Source organism: Equus quagga, chromosome 10 (assembly GCF_021613505.1).
Source record: "Equus quagga isolate Etosha38 chromosome 10, UCLA_HA_Equagga_1.0, whole genome shotgun sequence".
NCBI lineage: Eukaryota > Metazoa > Chordata > Mammalia > Perissodactyla > Equidae > Equus > Equus quagga.
In genome coordinates this window covers 41786013-41809755 of record NC_060276.1, presented here as the reverse complement: position 1 = coordinate 41809755, position 23743 = coordinate 41786013, and the positions used below count along the sequence as shown (strand labels likewise).

Sequence of the window (23743 nt, the reverse complement as noted above, 5' to 3'; positions counted from 1 at the left end):
TTGAGCCAGGAGACGTGTGGTTGGCTGTTCTTCCTTCTCCCCTCTCTCCCTCCACAAAGTTCCTCTCTGATGGACACTTCCTTTAGGTTCTGAGTTCTCACTACCTATAGTTTGCAGCAAAGATCTACGGTCAGAGGCCGGCCCGGTGGCCGAGTGGTTAAGTTCGCATGCTCCGCTTTGGCGGCCCAGGGTTTCACTGGTTTGGATCCTGGGCACGGACATGGCACTGCTCATCAAGCCATGCTGAGGCAGCATCCCACATAGTGTAACCAGTAGGACCTGTAACTAGGGGCTTTGCAGAGAAGAAGAAGGTTGGCAAGAGATATTAGCTCAGGGCCAATCTTTAAAAAAAAAAAATCTATGGTCAGAGTCTTCCAGGCCTGCTTCCTGATATGTAATGAGAGCTTTTGGATATTAGGAAAACTCTAAATTGATGGTTATGAATTTTAAAAATTAACTTTGAGAACTCTAAGTATCTTGAACTAGATATAGGTAGTAGCTTGCTTCTCTTTGTGCGAGGTTATAATCCCAATTACTTAGTCTTAAAGGTGAATAGGCTATATGAAAACGTTAGTTACAGGGGGAATGATTAAATTTTTTATAACATTATCCCTGTTACACGCTAAAGGGACTGCACCAGATCTGGGTGAAGAATGGGCAGAGACGCAGGGGCCAAGTGGACAGCTAGGACACTGCCCTCTATGTTTGCCTCAGTCCTCAGAGGGCCAGAACAAAGAGAGAGGTAGGTGTGGTTAGGAAGCTTATATCAGGCATCTCACATAATACAATATCCATAAGGCTGGGCAAAGAGAGGTCAACCAATTCTTTACATTTCATTTAAACTTCATTTTAAAAAATAAGTAGCACAGGCGGGAGGGCAAAAGGGGTGATTAGGGTCACATGTGAGGGGATGCACTATAACTAGTGTTCGGGTGGTGAACATGATGTGATGTATACAGAATTTGAAATATGATGTACATCCGAAAAAAATAAAAAGAAAAAAAAGAAAATTAGAAAAAAAAAAAAAAGATAGCCCCCTTTCTTAGTTCTCCTGGAGCAGCGTGCTGTTGTTTTGCTGTCTAAGGGTATGTCTCCCCTGTTTGCAAACTGTGTGACCAATAAAGCTTTCCTAACTAAAAAAAAAATAATAATAATAATAATAATAATTAGCACAATAAAAAAAATCTATGCAAAAAAAATAAGTAACAACCTAGTGGTTCAAAATTCAAAAGATAACAAAGGGTATACATTGAAAATCTCCCTCTCACCTCTCTGTCTCCACTACTCAGTTTTCCCCATCAGAGGCAACGTTATCAGCTTCTTGTGCACCATTCTAGACAGATTTGAGAGAGAGAGAGAGATTTTAAATATATATATATAATGCATATTTATATATATTCACACATACATGATAGTTTGTCAATCCTTTGATATCACTGCATGAAAAATTTTCTTTTTAGTTTATAGCTGAGTAGTATTTTATTGCATAAATATGCCACAATTATTTAGTCAGTCCTCTATGTGTGGATATTTAAGAGGGGTTTTCCCCCATTTTTCCTTGATATTACAAATAATGATTCACTGCTTATATATATTTCTTTTTCTTCCCTTCTCTCTTTCCTCCTACCCAGTTTTGGTTGAATAGGTTATACTTCTTAGTGTGTATCTTTATAGTACTCAGTATACTTAGACCCCTATTGCCGGATTTGTCTGCTTTAGATGGCATCTTTTGACTCCAGCTACTAAGGATAAGAATATCAACATATTTACATTACCTCCCACCATCTTTCTCTTTCCTCTCCCAATTGTTGTTAATTATATCACTTCTACTCCATCTGGGTTTATTACCATTACATTTGCTCTGTAACCATAATCACTGCATTTGTTTGGGTCTTCGTCCTAAATTTACATAGATTTGACACTAATTGCTAGACTTTTGCTATAGTTTCTTTCTTCCCTGTGTTTCTGTCACTTTCGCCTTCATCTCTGTGATTAAATTTCTACTGCATTTTCCCTGAGGCCTGACAGCTCATATTTCAGTTCATTCTTGTCTTGCCATCCCTTTCTTGAGCTTTGCTTAATTGCTTCATTAAACTTTCTAATTCATCGTGAAATATTTGGTGACATTTTTCATCTACTTTTTTTTCAGGTGATTTCTCTTTATCTGCCATGCGTTTTTCAGGTCCCTTTTCTCATGTGTTACCTGTGTTTACCTCTTGTGCCAGTTCCACTTTGATTCTCCATCTTTGAGAAACATCAGGTTTTATTAAACCAGTTATTTGCAGAAGGTTCATCTAGGACAAGGACCAGGAGTGTCTCCCCTGATACCCCAAATTTTCCTTATGGCTCAAGTCATTAGAGAGAAGCAGCTGTGGAGTCGTTGAAAGCACAGTCTCTCCTCTTCCTTGCTGCTTGGGTGCAAACTCATCTCCAGTGCTATCTTGGGAACAGATTACTTCCTGCAAATGTGACTTGTCTCTGTGACTCCTTGTTTGGCCCAGTCTCTCTATGCTTCTCCTTATGGATCTCCCGCTCCACGGTGGCTCCTGCTATTAACTTGTGCATGCTTCTTGTCTTTAAGAAATACACAAATTTGTTAAGAGAGTGGATCTTACGTTAAGTTTTCTTACCACAATATAGAAAGAAAGAAGGAAAGAAAGGAAGAAATATACAAATAGTCTCTCCCCTCTCTGGAATTCGGTGTTTAGTGGCTGACTTGAGAATGCAGAATCACAGCTAGAGAGCTTCTGGAAAATTAACCGAACAGACTGTGAAGCATAAAACCAACTTAGAAATGCAGGAGATGCTCTCTGTGAAGGAGTTAGATCCAGTACACTGCAGGCTTGGTTTGGACAGAGCCTCTGGTCAGGCCCAGAAAGGCAAACAACTCCATGTTCTCTGCCAGCCTTCCTGAGCTTTCTCATACACAGCACGGTGGGCAAAGGAACACACACACACACGTTCTTCCTGCCCTGGCAACTGAGCTTGTGCCTATGAAGAGAAAAATGGGTGACATAAAAGATGCTTAAATCACATCCCGTTGCATCTTTAGTTGAAGTGGTTTTTCGTGATTAATTTTCTTAGCATTTACTACACTGCATTGTGTTTTCCGTTTCCTTTGTCTGTATTCCCCACTAGATGATAAGCTCTATGAACACAAGAATGGTGCCTGTTTTGTTTACTATTCAATCTCCATCTGCGTCACACATGATTAGTGCACAGTGTCTACTCAGTTTGATTGTCTAGTGTTCAAGCTGCAATTTTGGTTCTGGACGGGAGTTTGTGCTTATCTATGTATTTGTGAAATATCTTCAATAGATGTACAGTATGTTTGCAAAGAGAAATTTGTTTTAAAAATGTGTTAAATAATATTTACAATATGGTCCCAATTAATTTTAAAAATGCAGATGCATGAAAAAGACCAGAAAGTTACACACTCTGTATCTTGAGGTCGTGTTCTCAGATCTTTTCTCTTTCCAGGAATCTCATCCAGTGCCATAGCATCAGTTATCATCAAATATTCATGACTGGCAAGTCTATATATCTTGAGTTCAAGATTAATTTATTTGATCCCTTCAGGTTGCATATCCCACAGATATCTCATGTTCAACATATTTGAAATTGGAGTCATCACTCCTCAGTCCCACACCAAAACTCTTCACCCTCCTGTGTCCCCTGTCTCAGTGAACACAACCACCCCCCACCCAACTGCACCTGCTGGAAACCTAGTCATTATTGACTCTCCCTCGTCCTATATTGCTAGCTTGTCTCAAAGTCCCGTTGATTCCACTTCATTAATGTTTTTGATAAATGTTAATATTTATCAGAACAATACATACACGTGATAGCAAAACAATTAGTAGAGAGTTTATGATAAAAATGAATAATTTCCCCTCCTGCTCTTCCCTAGACTCAGTACCACTCTCTAGAATCCAGAGGCAGCTTTTCTTAGCTTTTCTGATTTTAGCTCCTTCTGATGCAGTGGTTCTCAACCAAGGGTGATTTTGCTCCCTGCCCTGGGGACATCTGTCAGTGTCTGGAGACATTTTTGGTTGTCACAACTAAGGACAAGGGCGCTACTTGCATCTTGTGGGTAGAGGCCAGGGATCCTAAAATGCACAGGATAGTCCCCAGCCCAAAATTTTAATAGTGCCAAGAGTGAAACCTGTTCTTGTAGTTATATTCAAAATGCCAAAAATGTACTTCTACCCCTAATGGCCTTCTGATATGAAAACGGGACAATTTAGCTGATTTGCCTTACAATCCTTCCTCCCTCTCTCATTCCCAGTGTTTATAGTGTTATTATTATTTTAGTTTAATCACACAGTCAACAATAATTTATTGAGCACCACTGTGTGCCAGGCACTATTCAAAGCATTTAGAATTTGGTGGCAAGCAAGACAGAGAGAGCTTTTATTAAGCTTGTTTTCTTGTGGAGGAAATAAGCCATAAAAATCAATTAAAATAAATAAAGTAGCTAAATTCAACTTGAAATGATATACATAAACTTTTATTTTGCTTCATTAAATTCCACCAGGATTTGTATACTTCTCACTTTATAAAATGAGGATATCAGCTTTGCTATCCTTCTTTTATCATCTTCTTCTATATCTTACATTTTGTCAGTTATATTTTATTTAGTCTCATGCCTTCTTAAAAGCTCATCCCCACAAGTGACATGTTAATCATTTTCTGAAACTATACAAAATAGATTCGAGTGTTAGGACACTACTCGGCTCAGCAATGAGCAGCATTTATATAGTCATAATCACCTAAATACTGTTCGTGATTTTCAATATATACAGTTCAAAGCAGAAAGCTTTAATTGGAAAATTGGTTGTTATAGAACACAATGTAAAAGTAAACTGGAGCTTACTATATAGGTATCTGTTTGTGTGTATGTGTCTATATATGACTATATAAAGTAGAAACCTCAGCCGCATTCTCTTCATTAGAAGGACAAGCTCCCCTTGCTTTCAAGACCCCATGAAGGCACCCCTTTAATGATGATACCACTTGACTCCTTTAGATACTTTCACAAGTTCAACCTAAGTCTTTTTTGGGGTGTGAGAGGGTTGCCTTTATATCCATTTGGTCACTTCAGACTGTTTTGGGAGCCATGTAGCCATAGTCTATTTATCTACTGTCTTCTGGTGTTGTAGAGCGAGGTGTAAATTACAAATAAATTTTATCAGGGTATGAATGCATCTTACTCTAGGAGTATATTCTTAGTAATTGAGGAGCTAGTGCAAGCCTGCTGCATCCTACGTGGCGTACTCAGAGCCCAGAAACACGTGGGATTAGCTTTTGCTTCAATCTAACACAGAATATTTGCTTAGAAATGTTCTGGAATCCAAGGTCAAGGCTCTTGAATCACTTAAGGGATGCTGTTCGTAGATTCGAGACTCAATAGATTCTTTTTCCTTATATTCCATCAAATGCTGGGCTCGCTGTCTATCTCAATTTGCTGCATATTGGCGCATGTAAACTTTTCTTGTTTTGTTTTGTATCTGTTGTCTATTGCTGCAGAACAACCGCTCCAAAACTCAGGAGCTTAAAACAGCCATCTTATTTGTTCATTATTTTGTGGATCAGGAATTTGCACTGGGCTTACCTGTTGATTCTTCTGCTAGTCTTGCCTGTGATCATTAATGTGGCTGGGGTCAGCTGGAAGATCAGCATGGAGTCACTTGGTGAGGGGCTGTGCCTGTCAGAGGGTGGCACTTCAAAGTGAGGGGATTGTGGTCGAAACTGCTGAGAGTGGCACATAAGGTCCTGATGAGGATGCAGAGCTTGAGGCTGGCTGTATCAGCTGGGAAGCTGGATGTCTGCAAGCTTGCCTGCATTTATGGGGTGGAGGAGCCAAATCACCAAACCCCCAGGAGAGGCAGCAGGCTGGGAGGGCACTGGGAGCTAGTGTGGAAGCCAGTACCTACAGGCCCCACAGGTAGACAGAATCATGAGACGACAAGGAGAAAAACCAGGGCCTTTCTGGAGCTGGGAGGCAGTCTGTAGCAGCAGCTCCAGATTGACACAAGAGACAGTTTAGGCTGGGGCTGCCCCATCAAGGCAAGGCAGTCTGTGTGTCAATCTCCAGCTTGATGACCTTGTCTGATGTTCGCCACAAGGAAACCCAGAAAGAATCTCCCTCAGTCTCAACAGACATGTAGGTAAGTTCTGTGCTTGGTGGTCTCGTGCTGCTTCATTTCGAATCAAGTATGGGAGGGGCACCATAGTGCCAATAGCCTCTGAATGTCTTAATCAGGCCCTGACTGGCGGGCATGCCCCAGACTGCCCCCCATGTCCCTAGGCAGAATCCACTGGGAACTGGGCTCCCGCCCTGGCACAGCAACCAACCAAGAGATGAGACCTGAGCTTCCAGACACAGAGAATGTTTTGGGGCGAGCAGTGCCAGCAAATGGAGAGGAGGCTCTTGACTTGGCCCCAGACCAAGCGCTGGAGATGCCTCGATGCAGGCAGCCTTCCCTGTGAGAGTTGCTCAGGAGATGGGCGGAAAGTCTCTGAGGCCCATCCTGTGCCGGGGGTCAGCTGTGGCCTGCAAGTGCCGAGTGCTCGCCTCGGAGATGGTGCACACCTGCCTGTGGCAGGACTCAAGTCGGGATTCAGCAGAGTGCAGAGGAGGAGGAAAGTGCGTGTTAATTTGGGACCCTGAGCCAGGAGGAAGGAGAAAATGTTCGGCCTTTGTGCTGAAATGAAAGACGCTGAGCACTAAGGTGTCACTGAAGACAGCATTGGCCAAGCAGACCCCACTGGGACAAGTGGATGCAGGAGCTGTCTACAGGGCAATCCTACTTGGGACGCAGATTGCCCAGCTCACCTGAGGCTGGCTTGGCAAGAAGGGGTGGTCATATTAGCAACTCTTAGGAAACAAGACAGGGCCCCAGAGCCAGCAGAGGATGCCAAGCCCCAGCGGGCTGTCACAGCAACCACAAGTCACCTCCTGGCCATCTAAGGCACCAGGGCCTAGGACGAGGCAGTGTCCCCGTTCCAGGTAGGAGTATTCCCCAGAGTTGGTCCTGGGACCTAACAGGCACTTATGCCCTCTGTCAGCCCAAAGAGGGGGGCGGATGGGCACAAGCAGGACAGTTGTAACCTATCTGCAACCCAAACTCCGGGAAAGGGAGAAAAAAATAAAACAAAAATTACGCTCTGTATGGAGGAGAGCAATCAGAAGGCAGAACACTCAGAGGGCGCTGATGCCCAGGGTGGCATTCCAGGGAGACCAGGAGCAGGCACCGGGCCCAGAAGCTGCACTGCCCAGAGAAGCTTCTCGTCGACTGTGGTGGCCAGGGTTTTGGGGAAGAGGACCCTTGCCTGACATATCAAAATCATGCAGGGAACCTGGTCTGGTGAGGCAGGGGCTAAGGCTTGCTGGGAAGGGTCCCGAAATGCTGGGGAGCGAGCAGCAGAAGGAGCTGCCCAGATCCATGGAGTGGTTCAGTGTGCAGGGCGGTTCTCCCTTTCCTCCAAAGGGTGTCAGCATCTTGGACAGAGGGGATGCAGACGTCTCCCAACGGATCACGGCCACGCCAAGCACCCTCAGCATCTGCCCCACCACCTCCACAGAGAGTCCACGGAGGGCTCCTCTGTCCCCTTCCTGGATCCCACCAAACGTACCGGGGATTGGGCAGAAGGGGGTTCCCCCAGAGGAAGCAGGGGCCAGCCCTTCTCTCTCTGCCAGGAATTTGGGTTTGGATCCCAAGGAAGGGAGAGGGCCGGGAACTAGGTTTAACAGCTGCTTCACAAGAGAGAGAGAACTACACACAGCAGGCTCTCAGCAAGTGGCAACCGTTATTGCTGTAACTGTGCATTGAATGCACAGGGATGGGTTGCTGAGTGGTCCCCAAGGAGGGGACCAAACCCCAAGGATGCTGACCTGCGTCTCTAGGCCAGCAGCCAAGGAAAGACACCTTCATCGAGGGATTTCTCTGCACCAGGAGCCGGGCACTGTGCTGCCCACTTCACAGGGGTTGTCTCTCTTAGTCCTCCCAACATTCCATCTTAATTCCACCACATTCCCCTCCACGCCCCCCACTCCCGCCTCCAGCCCCTTCTGGAGGCTTATCGTGAGCACCACTGCAGCCCACCTCTCCTCCTGCCTCCTGTGAACACTGTTAAGCATGCATCTGTCGGGGAGCAAAAGCCTCGGTTAGCGCTGATCATGTATTATTGTCGTTCTCTCCACGCAGACCTTAAACTCAAGGACAAGTACCATGGCTCCTTTTCGGCAATCAAAGCACACAACTTTATTGATGATACATACAAATGTAGGCTTGGGTGGATGAGGTTACGTCAGTAGAGCACGTAGAAGGGGCGTGTACTTTTTGATGAACAGGTTCACTATCCATCAGCTCACGCAGAAGAAAAGAGTAAATGGAAAAGAAGTCAACCTAAGCAGCTACAAACTGCATTTTCAGCACAAGCTCCGATACCTGTCTGGTCTCCACCAAACAGTCCAGCTTACACACGGAGACCCAGGCAAGGTGAGGGACACAGGCAAGGTGTCCCTCGTGACGCTATAATGGGATGTTCTTTATCGACAGCGGGCAGCTGAAATGATCCCTTTACCACAGGAAGGAGGCTGCAAGGGACTAATTTACTATGTGCATTGCCTGCAGACTGCAAAACCAAGAGGTTACTCAGAGCTCCGTGGGAACCCTGCCTGCCTGGCCGATAAGAGTGTGGTCCTCCTGTTAGCAAGTGTAACTTTCACCCCATGATGTGGTGATTGGCGAGGGCTGGACCTTCAGTAGCACCCACTGCAGATGCCTCGACTGAGAACACAAGGGTGTGTTCGCCCAACAGGTTTTGGGTGGATTCAGTCCCGTTCTGTTCGACATGGCCATCTAAGAGGCCAGGGTGTCCGGGAGAACCTGTCTGTTCCCGTTCCTGATAAAGAGGGATGTGAACGAGAGCAGCATTTGGGCACCCAGCAATTCCCCCGCCAAGACTGCCTTTTCAGACAAACCCACCAACGGTTTCAAAACCTGAACCTCAGCACATCCACTTCCCTCTGATATCAAAGGAAACTTCAAGTCTGAAACGGACTTGGCAAGCATGTTATTAATAACTGTCATGCTTATTAACAAATTTAATCCGGCCTGCTGCAGAAATGAGTTGCAGCAATGTGACACAGTCTCCCGACACACTTCATTGATGTACATCTTAATCGGGCCCTGTTTTTCAACACTCGCATTCAAGTTATCCAGGGCACAGAAAGCCTTCTCCTTAACAGCAGGGTCCGCTGTGGGGATCGTGTTTCCACCAATGGAGAGGCTGGCCAAGTGACTACTGATATCGTGGCTAAATGAAAAACCAGCTTCCTTGGGCTGAGCAAACAACATTTTTCCCTGAATGAAAGGATACTTGGAGAGGTTAAGAACACAACTGAAATTTTTAAAGTTTTGAGTACTCCAAGTGTTTTTATGTTCATAGGGGAATGGGCGCTGTTTTATTCCATGTGTTCTGTAGGCCTTGCCCCCACCTGTGGGCCTGTCCTCAGTGCCACCGGGGGCCCCAGGTTCAGTCCAATCCCCATCCTCACTCCAGGGCCGAGCCATAGTTGCGAAATCAAACCAAATCTCGGGCTCCTCCTCATCCAGCTCCTGGTCATCATCCCATTCCTCTTCTTCCTCCTCCAACTTCTCACTGTCATCTCTTCCTATGGTTAGTCTGTAAACGCAGTAGCAGGCACCAGCCCCAATCATCAGTCCTGCCGCCATCCAACCCACCTCCCGTGCCCGGCCCATGTTCAAGTCAGTGCCTGCCTTGGGGCAGGACAGGAGAGGGCTTTGCTCCACCTGATTGAAGAGGATTCTTAGGGCCAGGTGAGTAATGGTGGAGGGTAGTTGTCTTCAGCCTCTCCCAGGCTCCCGTAGCTCTCTTGTGCTGAATCTACGGGTGAAAAATTGCATTAGGGCTTTGGGCTATGCCTGAGTTTGTGCCTCACTAGACAGACAGAGTGGAGTTTGAGTTCTGGTTGAGAGAGGTGGATTATTAGGAAACTATTTCTTTGTTCTTTTCTGTCATTTTCCATCTACCCTCAGGATCCACCATTTCTCTTCCAGCCCCACAGAGAAGGGCAGGAGGTGGGGCTGTGCTATGATTGCTAGTTGGGTGACACGGAGAAGCTGACCGTAAGGTAAGTTTCCTCCTCCACCACACTCCACCCCCAAAGAGTCACAGGCAGTTTCTCCCACCAACCTCTACCAAAGTCAGGTAAATTCCTTCTTCTTCCCTTGTCTTCTGTTGTCAGTGCTCCTTCCACAGTGATTGACGGACAGTCTGGCAGCAGGACAGATGGAAAGGCAGATAGCTGGCAGTGGAGAACTGAAAGTGTCGTGGATGGATCAGCACTGAGAACACAGGTCCCAATACAAGCTTTCCTGAATTTTCGGCCTTTGAGTTTAAAATATTTCTCACACCCTCCTGACTTTCCTAACGCGGGCTTTCCCCGCCCCACCCCCCCCTTGTCGTCCGCCATTTCCCCAGCAAAGGCCGCCACACCCCTTTCCCTGCACTGAAATGGGAGGGGGTGTGGAGAAAGAAGGGGCCGGGAGAGGGCGACTCGGACCCGGCCCCGCAAAGATCCCAGCCCTCCCTCCTCCGCCGCCCCCATCGCCACCCCCACCCAGGGTCCAGGGCTCATTCCACCTTCACAGCGACCTGCACGGTCCCAAGGCAGTTTGCTCCTTCCGTCACCGTGACTTTTGCGGCCACCTACGGACCAACGGACCTACAAGCCTGCAGACAGATAGGGGACCTAAGGGACAGAGTGCTTGGTGGACGGAGCAGCACTCGGGACACGAGTGCCCTGATTGTGGAACCTTTCTTTCCTCAGAGTCTCTGTAACCGCCATTCACTCCCCTCACCCCCGCCCGAAGTCCACCAGTTCTCTCCACTAAAATGGGCACGAGGAGGGGCGGCAGTTTTTAGAAAGTAGGCGAGAAAGGGACATAGCCCCTCTCGGCCCGAACGTGGATCCATGGCCCTCTTGGCCCTCTCCTACCTCCACCTCCCTCCAAGCAGAGCTCACGCTCCTACCGACCTGCACGGTCCGGGGCGAGTTTCCTTCTTCCTCACACGCCTGCAGAGTAATAGGGGGCTGGTACCCAGACGGAGGCGACTGGCAGGACTTCTGCTCTAGGCAGCTCTTGGTCACGTGACGACCACGTCACCAGTGAGCTCTGGCCCCCAATTTCCACTCCCACAAGCAGTGCGGCAGGCGCCAGTCTGCCCTGTACCTCCCCCCAGTCACACTGGGCCCTGTCACTCTTTTCCTCTCTAACAATACCAGAAACCAGAAGGGGCCCTGGCTCTCTGGGGTTTGAATTTGCCTTTCTTTAATTACAGGAAGGGGCAGCATCTTTAGTTGGGTCTACCATTCACTTATACTTCTTGGGGAAATGTCATCCTTTCCTTGGCTCTGAGACTCCTGCCCCCTTTCCTTAATTTCTACCCCTTCCCATATCCAGTCTATGCGTCAAAATTGGGGGCAGGGGAGACAGAAAAGGAAATTAATATTTTTGATAAATTTATGTTCTATTTTGTCCTTTCTTCCTTTTTTATGGACTTAAGGTATACTATTTTGTAATCAGAAAATACAATCAAGCTGTTTCACAAGGAGAAAAAAAATCAAGACTTTAAAAACATATATATATATATGTGTGTGTGTAATAACCAAGATTTTCCAGTTAATAAGGAGGCGTCATTGATTTGGTTAGGTTAATTTGTGTCACATTGAAAATATTTTATTGTGACTGCACAGGAAATAGCAGTTTTCAAACGGCTTATTAACATTTAAAAACATATCCTTACAAACAAAACCAGTGTGCTTTCAATATGATTTATAAATTGATGGATAAAATTAATCTATAGTGAGGTGGTCAGTGTTTCAGTTGTGACCATTTTAGATCAGTTTACCGCTGTCTCTTTCATCTTCCTGGCTGAACTCTTAGTATGAGGCATCAGACGACCGAGATCTTCAGAGAAGCCTGCTTTCATTCTGGCTTTAAAGGACAGACTTTATGCAGACCACAACTGCGGATGAATCTTACGTCTTCAGATGAACCTTACAAACTAGTAACTTCACAGATTAGCCTGCTACAAAAATTTCAAAGGTCTTCATTTAAAATCTATTCTGAAGTTTCACGGTGTAACCCATAAATCATCCAGAAATTGGAGAATTCTCTGTTATCCCACTGATGGAAATGAGACTCAACGGATGGAATTTTCATTTAACTGTGACACTGGTGAGATATCTCTGGTGTCTGTCATTCAGGTACCATGTCACCCTGGGAGCAGCTAGTGTCCTGCATCTTCCAGCGGAGACACTGGTGCGGGTCTGTGGGTGACTGTGAATCCTTGCAGCACCCCTGAGATCCATGTCATTTTTCCCTCACAAAAAGCACAGTTTACAGGATCCCAAGCAGTCGCCAGGAGAAAGAAGCCTTTTCATTCCCTGCCTTCTGGTCACAATTTCACTGCACCCCAAGCCCCTCAGAATAATCCCAGAACTCAGGGACAAGGCATGCAGAAGTTAGTCCCCAGACATCCAGCTGTCCCCACTAGGGAGTCATATTCTAAATATAGACCCTTCAGGCAGCCTCTTTCTTAGAACGTTGAAATATGACACCCAGCAGGAAGCTCCCTGGGTGAGGGGCCCCTGTGTGGAGGAGGCCCTTTGAGGAGGTGAGCCAGGGAGCCCAAAGCGCCTTGCTGGTGAATATTCAGAAGTTAAGATCATGTCACAACTTTCTGGTCTTCCTCAAACTTTTATAGTCCAAATTCATTCACCAATATCATACCCCATCTCTCTAAACCCCTACCTCATTTGTTTTGCAATCATCTCCTTATACTGTTCTCTTTGTCACCCTTTATTTACTTCTAGACAAGTGAATTCTATTTATGAAGCCTTACTAACAGAACTTGCAGATTGAAGTGTTCATCATTTGATTTTTGGCTGCTAAGTACTTATATAAGTGGCTTTTGTTTGTTTTGAATATATACATTAGAAAGAACTAAGGAGTGTGTAAAGCTTAACAAAGCTTTAAGGATAAAGACTCCACTCTTACCTCTGCTTACTAGTATAAAATCTCTCCCCCGCTTTGGTATATTTTCCGAGTCTTCCAATGTATAACCGCCGGCCATCATTTTCCCAGTCCGTCAGACCTGTCTTGTTTGAACCCACTCCCTCTCTCAAACTTCCTAAACCCCATGGAATGATAACCCTTTCAATTCTCTTCTTTGTTGTTTTGATCCACAATTTCTACCAAAGAACCCGGGGACTAGCATTTAAATTCTGCTTTGCTCTCCGTTATGCATCCACCAACAAATATTTATTTAAGGTCATGTTATTTGCCTGGCGTACCATTTCAAAAGTGAAAAAGGAAAATCTTTAAGCACTCCTCAGACAAACCTGTTAAAAGTTCCTGAGCCCGCAAAAGACTCTGTGCAGCAACTGCCAAAAGGAACCTTTTGGCTTAAATCAGTATGTGGTCAAATGTAATGTGTGACTTACAAAGTACCCCAAACCGAAAAGGAGTCAGCAGATGGCAACACTAATGGAATTGTAGAGGGTGAGAAAAATAAATTATAGAAGACTGTTATCTTAAAAAGCTGTTATTACCTTTTGTATTGTATTTGTTTTTGTATCGTGCATTAGTTAATTTTGTTTGGTTGCAAGCAACAGAAACTAAGCCCAGTTAACTTAAACAATGAGGAAATATTGAAGACCAGGGTCAGCTCTGAGGGGTCTAGGTAGGAGAAATTGATGGATGGCCTTTCCAGGATGCCATAATTCCACTGATTTTCAGTTTTTTCTCTTGTTCAAGATTTAAATTTTAGTAAGAAAGTATTGAGTTGGTCTGCTTTGGGCACAATGCCCACTCTTTTGCTGGGGAAAAGGACGGGGTATGTAAAATGTAAAATGCATGTCCTTTCTTTTTCCAGAGACAAATGTAAACTGCTTCAGATGTTGTTGTTGATTTGCAGGAGACTTTTAACTACTTTGGATATTAATCTGTTGTCCAGCTGTGACTGAGGTGCTAGGGGCCTATTTGCCACAGCATGTCTTAGTTGTAATTTTCACTTTAACTGAACATTAGAGAGGTACAGTTCTGAAATGGTGATGCACAAGATTGTCTTCTAAGCCAAAGCTACCTGGCTTCCCTGACAGGATTCCACAAGGTTGCATCTACAGTTCAGGGTCTTGTCCTCATTGTTGCACAATCAATCCCTGATTTTGTCTGTATGCTGTGAGCAGATGCCTCTCTCAAGGAAAGACCCCCATTCATAGAGACATGTATAAGTCTAGATCTGAATGCCCAGACTCACGGATCTCTGCATTTGCTCCCTGTAAGTAGGACACAAGGGAAGCTAAATCTCAACAGGAGTGACAACTGACAAATTTACCCTGAGAAATGCAACTGTCAGGGTTACAGGAGGTTTCTGTCAGTTTTACCAGCCCATTCTCTCCCGGTAGGCAAGCTACTACAATCATGTATAGCTTAATGACAGGGTAGGTTCTGAGAAACGCATCATTAAGTGATTTCGTCGTTGTGCGAACATCATAGTGTACTTACACAAATCCAGATGGTATAGCCTACTACACATCCAGGCTATATAGTACTAATCTTAGGGGACCAGCATTGTATATTCAGTCTGTCATTGACTGAAATGTCAGTTACACAGCCTACGACTGTACTTGGGAAACCACAACCTCAGAAGGTTGCGTGGTGAGCCTGCAATCAGAGCAAGGGCATTCGTTCACCTTAAGAAGTGGCTTTCAGCTAAGGAAGCTTGAAGTGCTCTTACACATCATGAGGATGGCTCTGCCAAGGAAAGCTAAATGTTCCATTCATCTTAGCCATGACTCTCTCTTCTCCAGACAGTGCTTGGGTGGGAACTACCAACACTTTCCTCTGGCTCTCCTTTTCATATATTCCTATGCTTGAATAAGCCCCTTTGCTGCGCATGATCTTCCTCTAAACACAGAATCATATAGTTGATGTGGTTTCTGTTTACTAAATTTCAGTCATATCCTAGTACTGCCTCCCAGAAGTTACATCCATATGAATTTCCCCGGAGTTTTGCCTGTTCCCAAACTTCCCATTCTCTTGATTCACTGTCATACTGCCTGTGGATTTTAAAAGTTATACTCAGATAATAACCTTATATCAAACTATTGGGGACTATCCCACTGTAGACCCCATGTTCTGACATTATTATTTTTCCCACTATAATAAATCTCAGTCATTGCTGACAGGTGAATCACTGAGTTCATCAAACCAGTCAGTGAAATGGTTTCACTAATTCACACTAACTGCTAGATACTGAGTTCCGTTTTGTCTTGGTCTCAAGCTTCCTCCAACACCTGTTCCATTTGAAAATGATATTCTCTATTTGTACTCAAGTATATTTTGTAATGTTCTTTGTATGCCACTCACTTTGTCAGTGTGCGTGCTTCTTTATCTCACAGATATCCACCACGTAGTTGTGGTTTCTACTTAATCTTTTCTGTGTCACTGGCTTCTGAGGCTCCATGCCGTTTGCTGATGCAAGTGAAAGTCTGGAGCTCTCCTGTTTAGAAGACTGGCCTGGTCAGAAGATTATGCATTCTCAGACACACTGATTAGCTCATTCAGCGTTGTGTTATGTGCTAGGCCCCAGAAGATATTAAGATCGCTTTGAGTCAAGGGTGTAACACTTCCAACAAGTGATAAAAGTGAGAAAACTTTTGGAGGCCATCACCCATCACTCTCCAACTCCCACTCTTTTTTTTCTCAAATGAAAATAGCTTTATTGTAATTTTTTTTTCTTATAAAAAGAATGCAGGCCGGGGGAAGAAGAGGGCAGAACAAAAAGAACAAAAAGGTATCAAGAAAGTAAAAACCACACTCTCACTCCGGGTCTCCTTTTCTGATAGCTTTTCCGTTTCAGATCTGGGACTAGATTTCAGAGGAAATGGTAGACGTTAACAGCTGGGAGGAGGGGAGGTAGAAGGAGAGGTTACTGTCCCAGGAGCCTAGGGAAGGAAGAGGCAATTTTTCAAGAAGTACAAGTGGCCAGTAGCCCCAGGGGACGATGCTGTCCCTATCTGGTAATCAGAGGAAGGCAAACACAACTACAGGGAGCCGGGATTAGCAAAGAAGAAAGAGTAACAAGGCCTAGTATGGGGGAGGGAACGGAGGAGGGCGGGCCCTCTTCTGCCGCACTGCTGGTAGGAGGGGAAATTGGGGACCCGAGTTGGTGGATGACGTAGCTCTCACGTGACCAAGAGCTGACGTGTGCAGAAGTCCTTCTTGTTCTGGTCGTTGTTCCCGTCTGAGTACCAGCTCCCCATTGCCCTGAGGGCGATCGAGCCTGCGGCACAGGGAAGAAGGAGGAGGAGAAGGAAATTGTCCCGGATCTCTGCAGGTCAGTGCCTGGGAGAGTCCATAAGGTGGGGGTGGCCGAGGGCGTAGGGCGGACCCGTCGCGGGTCCGAGGCGCCTGTGTCGTCTCTCCCTCTCACCGCCGGCTTTCCAAGACATCTGTCCCGTCCGCAGCCCATTTCAGTCCTGCGAAATGGTGAGCAGGGGGGTGTTTGCGGAGGAGCCAGAGATCTGGAGGTGGGAATATGCTGGGAGCCGGGGCCATAATCCGGAAAGGGAGCTCTGGCCTGGGTGTTGGCCCCCGATCCTCCAGGACAGTCCTGGCGGAGAAAGGCTGGACATGGGGCGGGGGAGGTATAACATGGCGTGTCAGCATAACTTCAAGAGGGGTAGTCGGGGTGGGAAACCTTTGACAACCAGGCCTCCGAATTAGGAAAGAGTTTCATGTTCTGGGGACCGGTCCGTCCACCAAGCACTCAGCAGCGGCTGTTTCTCGTCTTTCTGACTGTGGCTGTGTCTTCCTGACCATGGCTCTGTGTCTAGTGGGTCCGAGCCTCTCCCGGGTTGCTAGTCTTTCCGTAGGTTGCGGCATTACGCCAGGCAAGAGAAGAGGAAGGAAATTAACCCCGATCAGTGAAGGTCGATTTGAGGGTAAGACCATCGGGGGACCCTAAGAGGGGCGGTGGTGGGGGTGGGGAGAAACCAGAGACGGCAATAATCTAGGTTAGGTCTGAGTCTGAGTGTGTTTCTTGCACTTTCGGGACCGTGGCGAAATGGCGTGCGTTGTGTGTGTGTGTGTGTGTGTGTGTGTGTGTGTGTGTGTGTGTCGCAGGGGGGTGGGGGCTGGGGAGAATGACAGAAAGGAAACCTATCAGATAGTTTGTTCATAATCCTCCTCTCTCAACAGCAGTTAGTCCCCATGTTTTCGATCTGTCATCCTGCAGGTCTGCTGTAGCAGGTGGCACCACTTGAAGCGAGGGAGGAAGTTTCCTCGGATCAGCAGAGGTCGGTGTGGGCGTGGGGGCTGCCTGGAATGGGGGAGGGGTTGGAAATCGGCCGCGGTTGGACAGGCTCACCCAATCCTACTGTATTTCCCTAACATCCCTCCCTGAATTCAGGCTAAGGAAGGGGCAGGCATATGCATGTTTTGGACGGCATAGAGAGGTTAAAAAAATCTGACAACCTGGATAGTGAATCAGGAAAACTACGAATGAGGAGTCAATCTATCAAGCCCTCAGTTCTCACTGGCTTTGGTCTCTCTGCAGATCAAACGGGTTGTTGGGCGTGGCACACCTCCAGGGGAGGGAAGAAGGGGCAAACTGCCTGTCTGGAGGAGGTTAGTGCAAGGGTGCCGCTCCCTGGGGATACCCTGAGATTGGGTAGCTGAAGCCTCATTGGAGACTATGGGCTTCATTGCCTTTATCTAGGCTTGACAGGGGGTGGGCTGAGGAGGGTAGGGGGAGGGTAAAATGGGGGGATAGAGAGAGTTTGTTAACAGTCTACGTTTCCTACCACTTACTCATTACTACTCTCTTGGCCCTCTGTGCAACTCCCTGCATGGGGCAACACAAAGAGAAGAGAAACTCAAACCCATTTCCTTCCTCCAACCCTAGGTCCATCTCGAGTATCAGCTATTGTGGCCTTGAAGTGACTGAAGACGATCACCCTCCTCAGGCCTGCACCCAGGCCGATAGCCCTCCTTCCCCAGCCTGAGTGACTACTCTATTCCTTGGTCCCTGCTATTGTCAGGGACGATTGCATGGGCTACGCCAGGAAAGTAGGCTGGGTGACTGCGGGACTGGTGATTGGGGCTGGCGCCTGCTATTGCATTTATAGACTGACCCGGGGAAGAAAACAGAACAAGGAGAAAATGGCTGAGGGTGGGTCTGGGGATGTGGATGATGTTGGAGACTGTCCTGGGCCCAGATACAATGACTGGTCTGACGATGATGATGACAACAGTGAGAACAAGGGTATAGTATGGTACCCACCTTGGGCCCGGATTGGGACTGAGGCAGGGACCAGAGCTAGGGCCAGGGCAAGGGCCAGGGCTACCCGGGCTCGTCGGGCTGTCCAGAAACGGGCTTCCCCCAATTCAGATGATACTATTTTGTCCCCTCAAGAGCTGCAAAAAGTTCTGTGCTTGGTTGAGATGTCTGAAAAGCCTTATATTCTTGAAGCAGCTTTAATCGCTCTGGGTAACAATGCTGCTTATGCATTTAACAGAGATATCATTCGTGATCTGGGTGGTCTCCCAATTGTTGCAAAGATTCTCAATACTCGAGATCCCATAGTTAAGGAAAAGGCTTTAATTGTCCTAAATAACTTGAGTGTGAATGCTGAAAATCAGCGCAGGCTTAAGATATACATGAATCAAGTGTGTGATGACACAATCACTTCTCGCTTGAACTCATCTGTGCAGCTGGCTGGACTAAGATTGCTTACGAATATGACTGTTACTAATGAGTATCAGCACATGCTTGCTAATTCCATTTCAGACTTTTTTCGTTTATTTTCAGCGGGAAATGAAGAAACCAAATTTCAGGTTTTGAAACTCCTTTTGAATTTGGCTGAAAATCCAGCCATGAGTAGAGAACTGCTCAGGGCCCAAGTACCATCTTCACTGGGTTCCCTCTTTAATAAGAAAGAGAACAAAGAGGTCATTCTTAAACTTCTGGTTATATTTGAGAATATAAATGACAATTTTAAATGGCAGGAAAATGAACCCACTCAGAATCAATTCAGCGAAGGTTCACTTTTTTCCTTCTTAAAAGAATTTCAAGCGTGTGCTGATAAGATTCTGGGGATAGAAAGTCACCATGATTTCCTGGTGAAAGTGAAAGTTGGAAAATTCATGGCCAAACTGGCTGAGCATATGTTCCCAAAGAGCCAGGAGTAACTTCTTGATTTTGTAGTTTAGAAGCAACACACATTGTAAACTATTCCTTTTCTCCACCTTGTTTATATGGTAAAGGAATCCTTTCAGCTGCCGATTTTGAGTAATGAATATCATATTGTTTCATCAATGCTGATATTTACCCGAGTTGGTCTTCAGATCTAAGCTGGATGAATGAATATCACTACCTGTTCTGAAAACATGTTTGTTGCTTTTTATCTCGCTGCCTAGATCGAAATATTTTTACTATTTTTTCTGTGTAAGTGACAGTGAACCAGTTCATCATAAGTAAGCTCCCTCCTGTCATTTGCATTGACTTCATTTGTGTATCATCAATAAAGTTGTGTGTTAATGCTGGAAAGAAAAAAAAGAAAGAAGAAAGAAAGAAACCATCCTTGTCCTTTGGTTTATAATCTAGTTGGAGAGATAGGAAACATATAAACAAAAAGATAACTGAGAATACCTAGAGCATGTACTCATTATCCTATGTGTGCTCTGAGAGCACAGAGGAAGCAAAGGCTTCTGTGGGATACAGTAGTTAGCTGCAGATTCGTGAAGGAAGCAGCCATTTAAAATAAGTCCTGGACAGGAGAGGTAGTTAGGGCATTCCCTGAGATGAGAGTAAGGGGGGACTGGTGTGAGGAAGGCATAGAGGTAGGAATTCTCTTCCTATAACAGTGAGGAGACGACTAGTCTGCTTAGAGTGGAGAGTGTGGGGAATGGAAGTAAATAAATTTGGAAAGCTGGGAGAAGCTAGTTTGTGGAGAGCTGTTTGAATATTATCCCACTGAACACAGAGAGCCACTGAATATTTTTGACTAGGAAAAGAATTGGAATTCATATAAAAGTCCCTCTCTCACCTACGTGCAGTGTCCACGAGGGTGTGACAAAATGGGCCCTTTCAAACCCTGGTGGTAGGAATAAGTTTACACTGGTGCAAGGTTTGTGGAGGGCCATTTGGTAATACATATCATAAGCCTTGAAATGTGTAAACCCTTTGTCCTAAGGAAATAATTGAACAAGTGGCTAAAGACTGTATGTACAAGGCTGTTCATCCCAGCACTGTCTAAAATAGTGAAAATTGGAAACAGGTGTCTAGCATATGGGATTGGTTAAAGAAATTAAAGAATGTTCACATGGTATATGATAAATATGTTGATTCAAATCTATATTGCCAGGAAAAGATATTCATCATGCATTGTTAAGTGGGAAAAGAAGATTAGATAGCAGTATTCATGGTACAATTCCTTCTTTTTTTTGAGAATAATAAAACATATGTTTAAGTAGACACTAAAAACTCTGGAATTACAGACACCCAAATAGTAATAGTGGTTATCTTTGGGTGGAAAGATAACGAGTGATCTTTATCTCTTTACGTTTTATTCATTTATTTGTTCTTATTTATCTAAAATGAATCTTGATTCTTCAGAAATTTTTGAAAAAGGAAAGTGTTGGGAATGAAGCAGGTGATTGATTGGAGCATGTACTGAGTAGAAAAAATATTTAGATTAAAAATGAGATGGGTTGAAGTTTCCGCTTTGAAATGATAGATGAGTGGTGAAGATAGGGCTCATTGTGAAGATTAAATGAAGTAATACATGCAAAATACTTAGAATGTTCTGGCACATAGCAGTTAATTAAGAAAAGTAAGCACCTTTAATTTTCTAGAATGCAGAGTTGATAGTTTTTTTGGTTGACCTTTGTTTTGCTGGGGGCATTCTGCCATGTGTCAGTGTCTTTTAATAAATAATAATAACAATAAAGGCTAGCATTTATTAAGTGACTACTTTGTAGAGTTCTGTCATTCCTGCAAGGCAACTGTTAAAATAATTCCTCAAACGAATAGAGTTTTCTTATTTCTAAGGACTCAAAGTGTTTCCTAAGATGTGATCTCACCAGCTCCCACAACATCTTCCTAGTGGGTTTGGAGATGTTATCCTGCTTGATATGTGAGGCCAGGAAAGGGTAATATCCTCTGTTCACTTATGGTCTGGTTTTAGCCCCAGGCTTGCGTATACTTACTCTAACGTTCTCTGTAGTAGACACAAAGATCAGGGACTGATTCACCTAAAGTTGTGGGGTATGGTGACCCTACTGAATCATGCACATGTGAAGACTCATCTGACACCAGTTTTAAAGGCCGGGTGGGGAAGAGGGAACTAACATTTTTCTTGCTCTATTATTAAGTAGGAGAAAAAGACTTGAGAGGAGAAAGCTAATCCATTTACAATAAACTGACTTTGAGGTACGTGTGTGACATCCATATGGCGACACCCTATTGTCATTTGAGCGTATTGATCTGGCGCTGGGAGGAGAAGACCAGGCTGCAAATAAAGATTTGGGAGCCAGCAGAGAATGAATGATAACTGAGGACATGGGAGCGGATGTGATGGCCAGAGAGAAGGTGTCGAGTGTAAGAGTGGAGGGCTGCAAAAAGAACTGTGTGAGGGACTGTGGCAGCTGGGGAGAGAAGCACAGAATTGAAACTGAGTGTATACCCTTCCAGACACGTTTACTATCCATATACCTAGATATTATATCCATAAAATTGGATGACACTGTAGATAAATTTTCAGAGCCTGATTAAAACAATTTTTTTTTAAAGATTGGCACCTGAGCTAACATCTGTTGCCAGTCTTCTTTTTTTCTTCTTCTCCCTAAAGCCCCCCAGTACATAGTTGTATATTCTAGCTGTAGGCCCTTCTGGTTGTGCTGTGTGGGATGCTGCCTCAGCATGGCCTGATGAACGGTGCCATGTCGGCGCCCAGGATCCAAACGGGTGAAACCCTGGGCTGCTGAAGTGGAGCACGCGCACTTAACCACTCGGCCATGGGGCCTGCTCCTGATTTAAAATTTTTGTACTTCTCTCCTAAAAAAATATTCACTGGAGGTACTTGAGAAAATAGAGACAATGAGAAAAAACTTGTCTCCTCACCCAGATATGTAGCTTCAACACCTACAAAAAATATTCAGATCAAGCCGTGTTGAACTCGGGGTGCTGAATCACTTTTATGCCTGGGGAGAAAATGAGGTTCACTTTGAGTAATAAAAAGCCTCCGTGTGGCAGGGGCCCAGGCCTCACCAGCTCCATCTGCTCTCACAGGTCTCTTCTTCTTTCCCATTCTTCTTCCCTCTCCCTCCCTCGCCCTTCTATCTTTATTTCCTCCTTCTGGGAGATCTTTGGCAGTAGTGTCTTTGTGCTTCTGTGTCTTTTGGGGTGGCCATTGAATTCCCACAACACCAGGTCATCTGCTAGTGGGCATTTAGTACAGAATAATAATTGCTGTTGCTGTGGTAACACGGTGACCCTGGATGTGACTGGATGCCACGATTGTTTGGAACCCTTGTTGAACAGAGACTGAGAAGGAACCAGTCTTAGCGTGGCGCAGCCCTATGTGCACTGCATGCACTTTTGATGTCGCACACCTGGTATTATTTAGAACTGAATCACCGGAGGTTGGGAAGTGTGAGACAGATGTGTGACTCCTGGTCCAGGCAAGCCACATGCTGATGTCCCGATGTTTTCACATCGGAGGTTGCCACTCAATCATTTTGGGAAGGGAACAGTTCTAGGACTGTGGCTGTGATTGTGGCAGCTGATGGGGGCAGGGAGGAGGCAGTGTCCTCCCTTTAGAGAGGATGGCAGCTCCTGGGAAACCGAGGAAGGTGGAAAGTTGGAGGTTATCTTGCTCTTTTGATTTTCTTCTTATCTAATGATTTTAGGAATATAAGTGGTCTATCCTAGGCAAATGTGTTCAAAGGCGATTTTACAAAGATGGATTATAGTTCTCTTATAAATTGTCACCCAAAGCATAATATTTCAAGGTTCAGGAAATTGTTTTTTTTTAACTCATATTTTACTTGCCTTGTTTCTAAAGAGATTCTAAGTGTAGGTTTAGCAAATTGATGCGGTTCAGGGAAATTTTGTGTTTATGCCTGTGATTGGTTAATTTCTCTGCTAAGCTCCCTTGAGAATGGCTTTTCTAGGAATGATTGTGACTATTTTCAATGCTGTCTTTGTACATTCCTTTTACATCACACCCCAGGCTGGAGGTTTTGTCTGGGTTCTCTGTTTAAACTGTGGCTCTTCCTTGCCTCTACACCAGACCTATCTTGCTGCCATCCTGGGGTGCAGAAAACTAGGAGAATGGCCCCTGGTCTGCCCTGCCCTGAGGTATGTGTGAAGCAGGGTAATGTGTAGTTACTTTCAGAGTGCCATAGCTCCACACTTGGCCTCTCCATTGGGTCCCTCTGGGGTCTTGTGTGAAGAGCTTGGGCAATGTGTGTGTCTAGGGACAGGCCTGGGGGGAGGGAGAAGGAAAGGGTCGGGAAAGAAGCCTTGTTGAAGGGGTAACTTTATCCTGAAAGATTCATGCAAATGTAATTCAGTCCACCATTGAGAGTGGGCTAAGTGTAACTCTCTGGCCCTGTTGACCATTTGCATTTTAAAATGT

At 45.3% G+C, this 23743-nt stretch overlaps 2 protein-coding genes across 12 annotated transcripts; one reads left to right on the top strand and one right to left on the bottom strand.

Annotated features, from left to right (window-relative positions):
- Positions 1-8239: 8239 nt before the first annotated feature.
- On the bottom strand, positions 8240-11190 carry ARMCX6 (armadillo repeat containing X-linked 6). 9 transcript variants are annotated; one of them, XM_046672600.1, is made up of 4 exons: positions 11069-11162; positions 10675-10764; positions 10225-10376; positions 8240-9915 (listed from the first exon to the last, which is right to left on the bottom strand). In XM_046672600.1, the coding sequence occupies exon 4, from the start codon at positions 9768-9770 to the stop codon at positions 8868-8870; it is 903 nt and encodes a 300-aa protein (XP_046528556.1). In that variant the 5' UTR covers positions 9771-9915; positions 10225-10376; positions 10675-10764; positions 11069-11162; the 3' UTR covers positions 8240-8867. The 9 variants fall into 9 exon arrangements, with proteins under 9 accessions (XP_046528556.1, XP_046528555.1, XP_046528562.1 ...); XM_046672599.1 differs by having other exon boundaries at positions 10225-10350; XM_046672606.1 differs by having other exon boundaries at positions 10675-10783; positions 11069-11132.
- Positions 11191-16289: 5099 nt separating this feature from the next.
- Positions 16290-21072, top strand: ARMCX3 (armadillo repeat containing X-linked 3). 3 transcript variants are annotated; one of them, XM_046673528.1, is made up of 5 exons: positions 16290-16437; positions 16965-17044; positions 17338-17398; positions 17659-17729; positions 18007-21072. In XM_046673528.1, exon 5 carries the CDS (start codon positions 18153-18155, stop codon positions 19290-19292), a length of 1140 nt encoding a protein of 379 aa, XP_046529484.1. In that variant the 5' UTR covers positions 16290-16437; positions 16965-17044; positions 17338-17398; positions 17659-17729; positions 18007-18152; the 3' UTR covers positions 19293-21072. The 3 variants fall into 3 exon arrangements, with proteins under 3 accessions (XP_046529484.1, XP_046529485.1, XP_046529486.1); XM_046673530.1 differs by having other exon boundaries at positions 16298-16437; positions 16937-17044; XM_046673529.1 differs by lacking the exon at positions 17659-17729.
- The last annotated feature ends 2671 nt before the right edge of the window (positions 21073-23743 follow it).

Coding starts and splice junctions, on each gene's coding strand:
- ARMCX3 (XM_046673529.1), top strand. CDS start 18,153: ATGGGCTACGCCAGGAAAGTAGGCTGGGTGACTGCGGGACTGGTGATT.
- ARMCX6 (XM_046672608.1), bottom strand. CDS start 9,770: ATGGGCCGGGCACGGGAGGTGGGTTGGATGGCGGCAGGACTGATGATT.